Source organism: Copidosoma floridanum, unplaced genomic scaffold (assembly GCF_036245765.1).
Source record: "Copidosoma floridanum isolate Cflo_tuat_1 unplaced genomic scaffold, Cflo_Japanese_pri ptg000006l, whole genome shotgun sequence".
Lineage (NCBI taxonomy): Eukaryota > Metazoa > Arthropoda > Insecta > Hymenoptera > Encyrtidae > Copidosoma > Copidosoma floridanum.
Window position 1 is genome coordinate 17,548,981 of NW_028321883.1, and position 13,956 is coordinate 17,562,936.

A 13,956-nucleotide genomic window follows, 5' to 3' on the forward strand; every position below is an offset into this window, starting at 1 on the left:
TTCTAAGTGAAGGTCCACGCCCCGGAGTCCAAGTCGAATGGTATCACGCTCGCGTTGGAGTTGCCATTGAAATTAATTTACTCTAAATGAGAAAAAAAGCCGCAAGCGCCGTTGAAAGGACTATTTTGCACAAAGACGGCGTTAATACGTATAAATCCAGTCAAAAGGGTACAACATGTGAGCGTAAAAAGACTTGGCTTTAATCCCAGAAAGGACGGGCAAGGGGCAAGCCTTCCCCGAGTTTGGCTAGGGAAAGTATTTTTTGCTTTTCAAACGTCTTGGGCTCTTCTAAATGGCTTATGTGCGTGTGTTTTCATTGAGTTTGCCAATAACAGGGAAAGAGTTGACTTTGAGACTTGTTCCACTTGATGAACAATTTTGTTTTTTTAGAACTTTCGTGGGTCTTGAAGAAATTAGGCTGGGTATACATTTTTTAGTCTTTTTTTTTACACACTTTTGGAGATAAAGTTATTTAATTTACAGCATGGGTTGGACTTTTAGTATGTGAGAAGACATAGTGCCGTTCAAGGCAATAGTATAATTTTAAAATTAAATTGTATTCTACGTATCTTCCTTTGACATTCCTATAAGGGTGTTAGTCGACTTGGTAGAATAATGGTCCAAATAACATATGAGAGTTTTTTCAACTATAGTTTCCTCTTGATCCCATAACTATGAGCCTTATGGTAAATAAGAAACACAAGTCATGAAGATAAATTTTATACTTTTTATTCAAACTTCTAAAAGCCAAATTTAAAATTTAATAAATTTTTTTTAAATAAGAAAAATGAATAAAACTAGAAATTTGATTGAGCAAGTGATCAGCAATGCCATTTAAAATTACGAAAATTTCAAGAGAATAATATATGTATACATTTTCGTATGAATACCAAATAATTATAATTTTCAACTTAATTTGTGCGTAAAAATTATATTTACGGTATAAAATACCCTACGACTGGAGTGGATCAAATCAGAGTTGATGCTTTTGTAAAAACTATGAATTTTATTTCATTAAAATATAAAAAAAACACTTTGTTCTCGAGCTATTTTTCGTGGATAAAATTTTAAGATAATTAATATAAAATATTGTAAGTATTTATAAAAATCCATAATTTTACCTGCATCATTGTAAGAAATTATCTTACATGCTAAAATTTTCAAACATTTTTTAAATTCAATAATTCTCTAATATTTTGTTTTTGGGTAGTAATCGAGACATCTAATTAAAGTTCGTGTTATAAAAAGAAATTATATTGTAACTAGTATTAAAAATACCTTACTTTATTATTTACTAATGTTCAAACGATATTTATTATGCAGCACAAAACTGAGTTGAGATATCTTATGAATGTTCCAGCAAAAAACAGACGAAAAGAAAATCCACCCGAATGAACAGAAATTAAAATTCCCAAAACAACCATTAAATTCATTAATTTTCTTGTCATCTTGCTAAATAAAACATAACTAGTTTAATAACGAGATATTCGCTTCGTTGCGTCATAACGAACCGTACGCTTTAATAGTGTGTAATCACTGGAGCGTTGCGGATGGAAAAGGCGTTAAAATTCTAGGTGCCGAAAAATACTCGGAAAACATATAAGTGCGCATAACTCAATTTTGCCATTTCTCTTTTCCACCGAGTTATCGCGTATGAGCGTGAAAACTATGTTCTAATTGCGACTCGTGGCAACGAGCGAGCAGCACAACTCGTCGTTTGCCAACAATAAAAGTTCATCTATTAGTTTCAAGCTTCGTTAAATTTAATTTTCCACCTCTTGCTGCGTACGATGTAGTTCAATTAAAACGTAGCACCGTTTTATATTGTACTGTTGTGTATGAAATTTTTTTTTTTTTTTTTGTAATTGCGTAATGTAATAATAATGAACTCACTGTGTTTTTGTTTGCACGCTCAAATGATAAATAATTTAAGTGAAATAACAAAAAATTTTATTGAAATCAAATATCTTTTTTCGTTTCAGATTTTTCACAGTCAAAACATGTGTTCTCGAGCGCAAGTCCAGGTAAAAAGAAATTTTTATTTTATAAAATCATGTAGATTCATAATAATAAACTATTTTTAAATTATTACATGTTGAGAGTTATGCAAAAAGTGTACAAATTCGCAGTAATTACAATGATGAATTTATGAAAGTGTCAATTACTTATAGTCAGATTCTGGTAGGATTTTTGTTCCACACTGTTGGAGTTCTAAGCATCGATCCATTGTTTCATGGCTCTGATGGTCTCACGTTTAGCAAACTACCCTATCGGTCGACACAGTTGCATAATACAGTTAAAATTAAGGCGTATCTACATTACTGTAATACTAGAAAAAAAAAATAATAATAAATAATCATAATGATAAAGCAAAGTCACGATTACTGCACCAAACAGCAAACTCGAGCGATCAATGAAAAGCCCGACCTGTCATCATTTTTCACGCGTCACGGGATAGCACCCTCTTCCCTAACCTTAAAGACACCAAACTTCGCTCAACCACCGCAAACAGTTGTACAAAAACGTACCCAAGAGTAGAACGAACAAAAATATTAGTCTGCGGCTCGGGAAAAAAGCGTTAAGCCATCATCGCACCCACTCCTCCCAAATATAGATGGTTGGATAGCTGACGTCACTGCCATACAACCCGAGTGGGAAAGCGAGCACACCCGCATGAACAACATCATGTAGTAACGGCAGTGGCGGCTCATTTCGTATTCATGCGAAACGCGCGGATGCTTCCGATTTTTCCGAGCCATTAGGCTCCCCTCTCGGGTGTCTGAGTGATGGCGCTGCGGACGCGCGGCGACAGGTTGGAAACGCTCCTTGTTCCTTTCTTTGGTAAATAATATCGTTATTACTTTTGTCCCAGTCCTTTTTTTTGCTCTGCCAAAGGCCTCCTTACTGTTTTCAGTACGTGTATGTACTATATACACATGTATAGGTACTTTTGAGTTTGATACATGCGATCGTTTGATCGCAGCGTTTAGCAGCCCTCTTTGGGCGTTGAGAGGCAAAAAAATGCTGATGAGCAGATTAGGTGGAGTAGAAGCCGGCACTTCTGTTGTGTGCACTGTTTGACCAAATGGGCTTGCACGCGTTGTGGAGGGGAGGATTTTAAGTTATTGGCCAAGTTTAGGGAGAGTTTGATCATCGAGGGGTTATTGATGATGATGAGGGCGCTTTCGTCGGGGGTGCTTGTTTTCTGGAGTTCCACACGACGGCTTTTTTATTTCGCGGCTTTGTCATGTGGAAAATAGTTTGGAAATCGATTGAAACATTGGGGACTCTGGAATCTTTGAAGTTTCTGAAAAATGGGGTGGAAATTTGTAACTGATTGGAATGATACCCACGGGTATCAATACTTTTTTGAATACCCCGTGGTACAATTTATTTTTGATAATACAATGAGTTTATTGTTTGAAAAGTCATCAAATCTTATATTTAAACAATATTTATCACATTTACCTGCACCAATAAATTTTTTTGTCGAGTATTGTATAATCTGTTTACAATGTGTATAAAATTTTACAGTCGTGGAAAAATAAACTCAGTGTTACAGTACGTATCATTGAGTACTTGATTATTTGAAACAAATAAATATTTGTCTACCCCCATTCAATTCAAAATTTTTTTCAATTAAGAAAAATGTAAGATAATTAGCAAAAATAGTTTGCCAGATAAAACCAGAATTTTTTTAATAAACTGAAAATAATTTTTTTTTCTAAATAACAATTTAAATGTATGAAATATATTTTTTAATAAACTTTAATCTATTTAATCAAAACAATATTATTAAACCCAACGAAAAAAAAATTTTTTGTTTTAAATAAATCGGGTAGTCACGGACAATCATTTAATACGTTTTTAATATATATATATATTTAAAAAATCTAGGAAACAATTATTTCTTACACAAATAGATCTTTTAAATAGTAAAGCTTTCGACTCATTCCACTATTTTTTAAGCACTACATTCCTCGTTAGAAAAAAACACGTGTTTCTCAAGTGCACTTCTATCTCGAATTACTCGTCAAAAAACTAAATTGGTCCACAATACATGAGCGCGATCGAGCAAAGGAAAAGCGAAACGCTAATCGGTAACAGGATACTCCTCCCATTGTGGCTGCTAATGCTACTTTTGTACGTACAGGTACACCCATCGTATGGAAAATACCTACCTGCTTCCAAGCAAACCACATTTTCTCCATATTTCCATGTCATTTCTCAATTTCAATCGCTCGTTATTATCGTTCCTTACCATATCCATTTACATAGTGCGTTAATTCAATACCAACTCACTTTTCTAGGCCTTGCGTACGTTTTTTTTTTTTTTTTTCTTCGAGAAAAAAGAAAAAAAGAGCAGCTTACCTGAACGAGAAGCGGGAAGAGGCGAGTTCATTGTAGGTACACAAGGGAAGAGGAAACGAGGAGGCGATTTTCTGTACTCTGTTGTATTCGGCTTATACCACATGTATATAGCATCGACACGAGTCGCCGTGGGCTTTTTGTGCTACACGTTCCAAAGCAATTATTCCGGACAATAGACGGCGTTTTCGGCGCAATTAGGATGAAATTTTAGCCGGCATTACCAAATACGTAGACGCGAGCGTCGGAATTTTCTTCACTAGGTTAACTCGGTTTAGTTGTACACGTAATTTTATATACATTATGTACAAATGGTACGTGGCCCCCGGGACTTATGGAATAATTAATCTCCACTTCTTTTTTTTTTCCTTGACATTAATTATTCTATTTAAATATATTTACTCACTTGAAAAATTTAACGAAAGTCACAGATGTTTTTTTACCTTTGAGATTAATTATTTTATTTGAATATTTACTTGCTTTGAAAATTTAACGAAAGTCACAGTAGAGGTCCTAGCACTTTTTCGTCATCAAAGGCGGTAATTTCTCACAAACGCTCTCTTTCAAAGTGAATCTGGCAAGTTTATCATGCAGCTCTTTGCACATTTGCGGTTAAAAGATAACCGTGCGTGGTTCTTCAAATGAAAGATGTAACAACGTAAATAGCCATGCGAGTGTCAAAGAGTTGTTTTGTACTTGTGAAAATGGCAAAGCAAAGCGGTGTCAAAAGAGAGTTTTTCTTTCACTGATAATTTTATGAGTAAAAAAATTTATATTAAAAAAAAACTTTTTTTATTATTTTTTAATATTTAATATTTTTCATTTAAATTTTGTTTTTTAATTTTATTATAAAAATATATTTAATTTACATATTTTTAATATTAAAAAATTATTTTTTTCGGCACGATTTGGAGGGCGTAAAATGTGATATAAATTATCCTGAAGAAAAAATACGTTTGATAAATTTGCGAGCCGAGAAAAACAAAGTTACAAAGCTATCAAGGATATTTCATTTTACTTTATTTCAAGTTTCTTATAACGAGATACCAAGGAAGAGCCGAGCGGACGAATGAAAATTGGAAAAGAGGAAAATAGTTGGCTAACGACTTATATAAGACTCGCCTCGGGGGCTCCTTATCCGGGAGCGTGGCTATTTTTCTTTGTGCCCTGGGATTTAATAAGCGAAGCGAGAGAAGTAAGTAGCGCGCCTCGGGAATATATTTTTCTCTCTTTGCACTCAAAAGGGCTCCTGTTGAAAGACGCGCTTGGATTATTTTAATATTTATACTTTGTCTGGTTATTAGGTGGTGATTCGGCTATGCTAGTGGTATACTTTGCGCGCTCTGCTGGAACTAATTTTTTCCTTTTGTTTTCATCTTTGGTAAACGTCGATTACTCAATTTCATTATGATTTTACACATAATTTTTTCGGTATAATTATTTACGAAATAAGGCATAAGGCAGATTATTAAAAAATATTTAATGCACTTATTTTTGTTTACTTATTTTTTCCCCATTTTAAATAAACAAAAATAATAGAGCTTATAAAATTCAAGTATGTTGCTATTAACCATGCACTCTTGAGATCCTTATCAATATTTATTTAGGTGAAAAAAAACAAATAAAATGGAATCAAGTTATGTACAATAAAATCAACACGATTGTATAAATATAATAAAATTTTTTCTAAGCAATATCTTGCACCTGGCTCTTGTTTACACCGTACATTTTTAGTTGCGGTTGAAAACGTGTAACATTAGTGGGGACATGAAGTTGGGGAAGGAAGATCTTTAGCTCTCGTCTAGCCTTGCAGTGGCAAAGATAATTAATTAATCAGCTAATTAAAAATTACCACGCGCGTGCAGTACATCACGCATTCCTTAGCCACTCTGGCTCTCCTAATTAGTCGGGCGTTCCAGTGTCTTCGCCGCGACAATTTCGTTCTCCTACATAGCACTCGTGTCGATCGCTGCGAGGCCTCGACGACGTCTGTAGTCACCGTGGATTTAAATGCACTGAACTTTTGACTTAATTTTTTTCGCGCTCGAAAGTGCCCAGCCTTTTATGTCACGTTGTCGCGACTCTTCTCGCCTCTTTTTTTTTTTCACGTCACTCTAACTTAAGGCGCTTTTTACGTGCTTTTTTTGTCTGTCCTTTTTTTCGTGTTTTTTTCAAACTTTTTTTTGTAGGTGTTCCACTTTCAGGTTGTTTGTTTAGCGGGAGGGGGGATTTTATAAAATATTCACATGGGTGCTTGTTGTTATTGCGTTTTTTTTTCTTTTTATGGCTTTTACAGAGAGTTTGCGCATTAAAAGTAAAAAACTAATTAGTCCGAATACGAAGTAAAGGGGAAACTGCGTCGGAAGCACGGGAGCTGCGAATGATGTTAATTAGACTCGTCTCGCGTGGATATTCCGCATAAATATACTTAACATCATCTTCTGTCGGTGGGTGTCACCAGTTAACTCAGTGAGTCAAGATTTTTATTCGATGCCCAAATTGTTATAAAATTTACAAATAGGGTATAGGTACATTAGAAGAGTGAATAAAGAAACCAAGTTTGATGCCATCAATATTTGAGTCCATATAAACTCACATATTTTTATTGTTCAAAAGCCTTTTTTCTACGACCATATAAAATCTCAAAAACCAGTTATTACTTGACTTTACAGTGGAGAAAAAAATACATAAAACAGTAAAATAAAAACAGTCATAGTATTTACATTAAACCATTTGGTTTATTTACATAAAAAAATTTATTGTTTTATTTATAAAAATAAATAGTATCCGTATTAACGAATATTTTTTAGTTAATTATGCACTGATAAAAATAACGCCAACTTTTGAGTACTTTTGATGAATTTTTAAATTTCGGAAGTTAAATCCTTAAAAAATTCTATTATCTTGAGCTATTTTCATGTTTTTTTATTCAAAAAGGTATGCTGTAGGTTTGAATGTTTATCGTGAATGATGTTTGAAGTTTTATCAGAAAAAATACTTCCAGTCACTTTCATGAATTTCCATGAGAATTTTTTAAAGAGTGGCATCATATTACTACCAAACATTTATTTAATTTAATTTTTAATTTTTTTTTGTTTTGACAACAATGGGATAAAAATATGTACAAATACGTTTGCTCAAAAACTTCAATTCAAATATTAAAAAAAATCCAACCAAAAGTTAAAAGCTCTAATGCCAATAAGTAACACGATAAGCAAGCAGTTGCACCGTATCATCTGTGCTCGAGCATCTGCATTCACGTACTTTTTCATGCACCTATCCATACGACCCCTCGACTCAGTTGAACAGGTATATACCGCACCGTCAATACAAAAACACACGCGAAACCCAAGGGCGCGCCGCATTGCCGCCTCGCTAATTAACCGTCGCACTTCCGCACTGACGCCTTATTATTTCTCGAGTGCACGCGCGAGCCTCGCGACGTTACACGTTATTAACACCATCGATAAACACCTGTGCTAGAATTTTTTTTTTTTTTTTACATATTACCCCTGTTTTTTCATGTATGCGTGTGCGATAGAAATAAGCCTCTTTTCCGATAAGATAAGCCGTGAGATCCTCGAAACAACTTGACACAACTAAAGCCAAATGTATGCGTATAATATTGAGAGGGTTTTACGGGGTATACGCACTCGTATTTGTATAATATTATTCGCACGGGGGTTCGAGCGAGCGTCGAGAGGGCGCTACTGCGAAAGCTTATCGCTTGGAGGGGGAGGATTTTTTTTTTCTTCGGCATGTATATTTATGCCATCGGTTGGCAATGTGTACGGGAGGGAGCTTTTATGTCTCGTTTTAGGTGGGAAAAAAAGAGCTTTGATGCAAAGCATTCCTGATGTAGATTTTCAAGTTTTTCTTTTCAAACGGGGATATGGATATTCAATGATTTTAAGGATTCTTTTCTCTGGTACATCGGTGTTATGTAATTAGACATGTGGTATGATACATCTGGAAAGGTAATCATTAGCCGTAGCAAAATAATTATTTTTTTTTTTATGTATAAGAAGAGATTTCACAAATTTATAAATCAATTAAATGAATCGCAGTCCAACCTTTTTTTTGTTGCGTATAAACCAAGTTGATAACCCTTTGCACATCGGTAAAGCCGATAGAACCTATATTCATGTTACGTAGCCGAGTTGTTCCTATCGTCCTGTCGGGTAAAGACACGTTTGCGTGTAGATTGTACGTGGCAAAATGCACACACGTGACGTTGGGTGAACAATGAACATATATAGCCCGTCGCGCAGCCACACCAAAGGAGTGAGATACAGCACACACACGCCCTGCACGGGCAAGCCGACCAATCCAGCGTGAGTCCCAGTATGGGAGTTGGTAGAGCCCCGTTCTCAGGTGACTCACGCACTCCTGTTTTTATTTATTTCCCTCCCCTCCCCTTCAACCCTCGGTAGCCCACCCCTTTCTCCCTCTCTTTTTCATACATGGAATATATATGTGCCCTCGCTGTTCCCAAGTCCTTCGCTCTCTCCGCGATGCTCGACACTTTTTTGCTTCTATTATGATATTCATCAATAAAACGCTTTATGGTATGTCCATATATTATACTTTTTGGAAGTTTTTTTTTTTTTTTTTTTTTTGCTACTGAATCGGGGCTCCTTTCCTTGAATTTTTTTTATTTAGATATTGATGGCTCGTTCAATTGGTCCTTTTTTCTCTCCACTGTATCTCTATTTTCAAGGTATCCAAATTTATTATCGTACGAATACCTGCTTTGCTGTTCACGATCAACTATATCACCGTTTTACAATTCCCATGTATCCAGGATTCCATTTCATCATTTCCATCTAGGATTAGATTATATCATGATTTTTTTTTTCCTCATTGAAAAAACTATCGCCAATCGCCAAAGTCCTCGCACCTCCCGAGTATACCCAATTTTTTTTTTTTTTTTTTTTCTCCACAAATTCCAAATGTACAACCAGAGATATTTTTGTTTTATACACGGCAGCACTGTTATACACGTCCAAACCGAGCTAGGGCACATAGAGCTACTTCCTCGTCTCGCTCGTTTCCTCTTTATTGTTCTCCCACTCCACGAGACGTGACCCCCACACACATACATATATATAATGCTGCTTGGCAGGACATTCGGGATCGATCCTTGCGAGTCCACGCACTCACGCACACGTTAATATTATCCGTGACTACGTACGTATTACATCCCAACACACGTACAAACGTATCCTCAGCACTGAAAAACACATGCTCGGCGCAGTGCGCGCCTCGGGAGCACATCACGCGCGTGCAAACGCATGTTAGCGCGTGCGCGAGCGTCGTCGCGTATTTGCGTTTGAATATACGCGAGTGGAGGAAGGTAAAGCCGTACGCGGTGGAGGAAGCCATTTTAGCTCGAAAGCCGGGGTATACGATACATATATTGGTATGTGTACGTGCGGAGGACTAAACATCGCATAATGGGTAATGCGCGTGACATGGCTGGAAGTGTGTGTACCGTTCGTCCAAGGGAATTTGCATTATCTGCGTATTCAACGTGCTTGTACGCGATGGACAATACAGTATGGACTGGACATTCGATTGAAGAGGTGTGGCGTGCTGTACGGGATGTCCTAGGTCTCATATGAAACGGGTGGGATTTAAATGTCGACTGCAAGGGGTTGAAATAAAATTTTCTGGTGCTTTTATCTGGTGATTAGGAGATTCAACTGGGATACGCATGAGAAGAGATTTCTGGTGGTGAATTTTTTTGTTTTACCTGAATGGGTATAAACCTATATATTTAAGCAAAAGACAATGTGATTTAAAATGTTCTCATCAGGATTCAGTGGAATTTTCTAATCGATCCTGCACTTACCGATGTTTAAATGCAAAAGTTGCACGAAGCGCCTTTCTTTCTCCAAAGTCCGTAAATTCTTAATTCTTTGGTTTTTAGTTTTTTACCCAGCAATGACGCAAACCCTCAAACATTGTTTGTATCATGCTAAAACGATGTATCGCAGCTCTCAAATGAAAAGTAAAGGTGAAACGACAACTCTGCGTATAAAAACCTCGGACGTTCAATCAGATCCACGTGTGGGAGTCCTAACACAACCACAAAATATTTTGACACGACGTCAATATTTTCTTCCACACTTTGTCTTAACCGCAGATCAGTACCCTTTCATTTGTCATTCCAGTCCAAAACTCAAGGTACTCAGTTCTCTGCCTGTGCTATGACGGCAATGGTGAACGTAAGTTAAACGAGTAAAAAAGGGATACTCGACGAGGTAATCTATTGTACAGGAGTTTCAAGAGTACCCGAAACCAGAGAAGATGGAGTCTATGATGGTGCACGGTGATTGTTGGCTAATGCGTTTTCCTTCTTTTGACGAGGATAGGCTGGGCAATACGTTAGGCAGTTGATGTTTTCAACACCCAATGTGGGATCCGATACCTGGATGTAAACTGCACGATTGTAACGTTATCGTGTTGACACATCAAAATGTGAGATTCTCCATCACCATAATTGAATACGAATAAACATCTGTCGTTGATAAAGAGCTGTAAACTACTGATGTACGATGTATGCTGATGGGTTAAAATATGTGGACCAAAAAAAGGGTTGAACTTCGTAGCACTGTATATATAACATTTACCACTTTCAACGTGAATTTCTCTGATTGTATCCCCTATTAATATAAATAAATTATCTTCGATACGAATAAGAAAAGCGAGCTTGCATCCAACGAATAATGCCAAGCTTCGCGAAACGCGTACGAATGGAAAACAACTAATTAAATCCTTACACATAATACAGCGTGGAAAATGAATCTTGGTGGAGGAGGAGGCAATTAGGCATCGCCCCATTAATTAAGCACAGTCGGCATGCAGGCGTAAAGAAAACCAAAAATCCAAGACAATGGAACTCGAACTGGAAGAAAAAAAAATCCCCCATGTGCACTGGGGGGTGTGGAAGAGAAGCGTCGCGAAGAAGAGGTGGGAGGATTCATCGAGAGTGAGACGGGGGACTATAAATATGCGAGAAAGATCGTGCAGGAGGATACGCATCATCGTATGGATCTAGGGATCCATTGTGCGGGACTGGGTGGGTCGTGTGCGTGTATTGTCAGTTCCCTTTGAGATGATCTTCACACCTTTCCCGTCCCCAAAGACAGGCGTGAGCGCGCAATTTTCCACGTAGGGAGGAGGATTCTGTATACAGTGCCTCACAATGGCACACGGAGCGCGCCAATGGGGGGCTCCGAGGTGTCGAAAAGAGCAAATGGTCGAAAAAAATTTCTGTGGAGTAAGTACACAACTATTCAGTAGGCTCTTGTGAGATGCGGAAAAAAATACACGTACAGCAGTGGAGGGGTAAGGAAGGAGGTACAGGAGATAGTGCACACACGCGCGCGAGTAGGCAAGCGAACGAGCGAGAAGCACGCGGGAAAAAAGCGGGGCTTATTGTCGGTGGAAGAAGAGAGGGGAGAACGTACTCTCTTTTCTTCGTCGTTTTTTGAGCGTCAGCTGTGTGAGAGGGTAATCGTAGGAATAAGGATGGATGTACCTTCGTACGGATGTACGTCTATTGGACGTTTTTTTTTTTTTTTTTTTTTTTTTTTCACAGATTTCAGTAGAGATGGGTGAGCTGATCGTGATGGCGTTAAAGTTCATGGTTATGATACTTTTAGTTGTTTTTTCAGAGTTCATATTATTAAGATAATGCCTGTGAGATGTGATAAATAGTAATAGCATTAAAGCAGAAACTACATCTTTGTGTGTACGAGCAGCATAATTTTCTCAACCGAGAAAAAAGACAGGTACTGTTATACCTTGGAAAGATGTTGCCTATTCAACGTAAACTAAATGCTGGACTAATTGATTCGCTACTAGTGTAAAATTAGTTCCAAAGTGGTCAACGTACACATGTATATCTTGTGACAAACCAAATACTACGGTCAATCAACATTAGTCTCCACATCATCACCAGCCAATTTCGAGAGAAAACCACATCGCACTTCCACCCCCGTCATTGGCTCCAATTTCCTTGAATCTCGGACAAATCGATCTCCACAATCGTGCAATTTGCAACGCAGCCTGGTCCAACGCATTGGGTTCATAGGAAATCTATACTTAGCCATCACCAATACACGCGGCTGCTGACAACGGCCAGACCCAAACAGACTGGCGCCACGCACGGCAACGCACGAGTGTTGGGTTACTCCGCAAACATTTGGGCTGCTCAACACCTTTCTCCCGAAGCGTTACACGAGCCGCTGCAGCCCCGGCGTGGCGCCCGAGAGGAGGAATATCTGACGCTGATGCTGGCGTCCGGAAACTCACATCATCCGAGAGCAACGAGAGTCGATGAAGGCTCGAGGGGAAAAGACAACAAACCCACGTTTTTAAATATAGACCACGAGTGGTTACTTATTGCAAGAGAAGGTTCCACGAACGCGTTAATTTAGGGATGATTGACGGCCGAGTTTTCCACTGTGGTGTCTCATAATCGCGTGGAATATGGGCACGGAGAGGCCCAATATTGTTGTACCTCGTGTAAACACCGATTCGCACCTTGGCAGGCGCACCAAATGACCAACAATGCTTTCAGATGTTAACCTTTTAATAGAGATTACAACGGACCAAGCCTTTCTTCCACGTCCGCGCCACAAAGGCCGAATTCCTCTTCCTCGAGTCCATCCATTGTCCACCTTTCACACCTAAGCAAAATAAACCCTTGAAAATCCGACACGCGCCCGACAATGTCCTGTTGCCAAGCGGTTCGGACAATAAACGACCCAAGGCCACTTAACGTCCAGTCACGTTCAATGGATAATCGGTCCGGGATTACGGACAAGCCCATCGAAACTGCCCCAGTTGTTTTCTTCTTCATAAAGGAGGTAAAAACCCTTTCGGTCCGAGCGACAATGCAAGTGACGAAGCAATGAGAGTTTTATAAACCAGCGAAGCACCCAGACAGCTCGTCTTTTGCTCTACACGGGGAAAATCTCCGCCCATACGCTTCGCTGGGAATAGAATAACAATAGCTCGTTCGGGTATAGCCGAAGACAGTGGGCTGGAGTCGATGGCCGTAGACTGTCGGAGCTCGCGCGCCTCTTGGATAATCTCTTTCGGCTGGCCTAATTCCATCTGACAGCCTCAAAGGTGAAAATCCTCACGGTTCTCTCTCAAACCGGGCCATTGTGGGCAATAGAAATTATTGTGCGATGATTTAGCATCATGACCATGAATAATAAAGTATCCCACATACGCATACACCCTCGATTGTGAAATGGATACGCGCTAAGCACGTCTATGTCAGTTTAATTAGAAGGGTACGATACATAACGTTTTGGAATTGGAATTTTCAACTCAGCCTTTGAGCAGCTATCGATAGGGTGGTAAAACGACTGCATAATCAAGAGAGCCCCTTCCTCATCGAGTTAATCCAGCGACCATCCTTTCAGCCCCCCCCCCCCCTGTATAGTGGGTATCTTTCAAACGGAGATACGTGATGACTCGCAATGAATGGTATCAAGTTTGTAAGGTGGACAAGCCGTGATGAGTAGTGGCGTGATTGGGTGAAAACGTACAGGTGAGAGAGTAAGA

General features: G+C 38.5%; 1 protein-coding gene across 1 annotated transcript in view; it reads left to right on the forward strand.

The window, feature by feature from the left end:
- Nucleotides 1-13,956, forward strand: part of LOC106640487 (uncharacterized) — a 77,584-nt gene that overhangs the window by 18,226 nt on the left and 45,402 nt on the right. Inside the window, exon 2 of the mRNA XM_089598760.1 lies at nucleotides 1,983-2,024. Coding sequence (XP_089454886.1) covers nucleotides 1,983-2,024 — 42 coding nt within the window. The remainder of the gene's footprint in view (nucleotides 1-1,982; nucleotides 2,025-13,956) is intronic.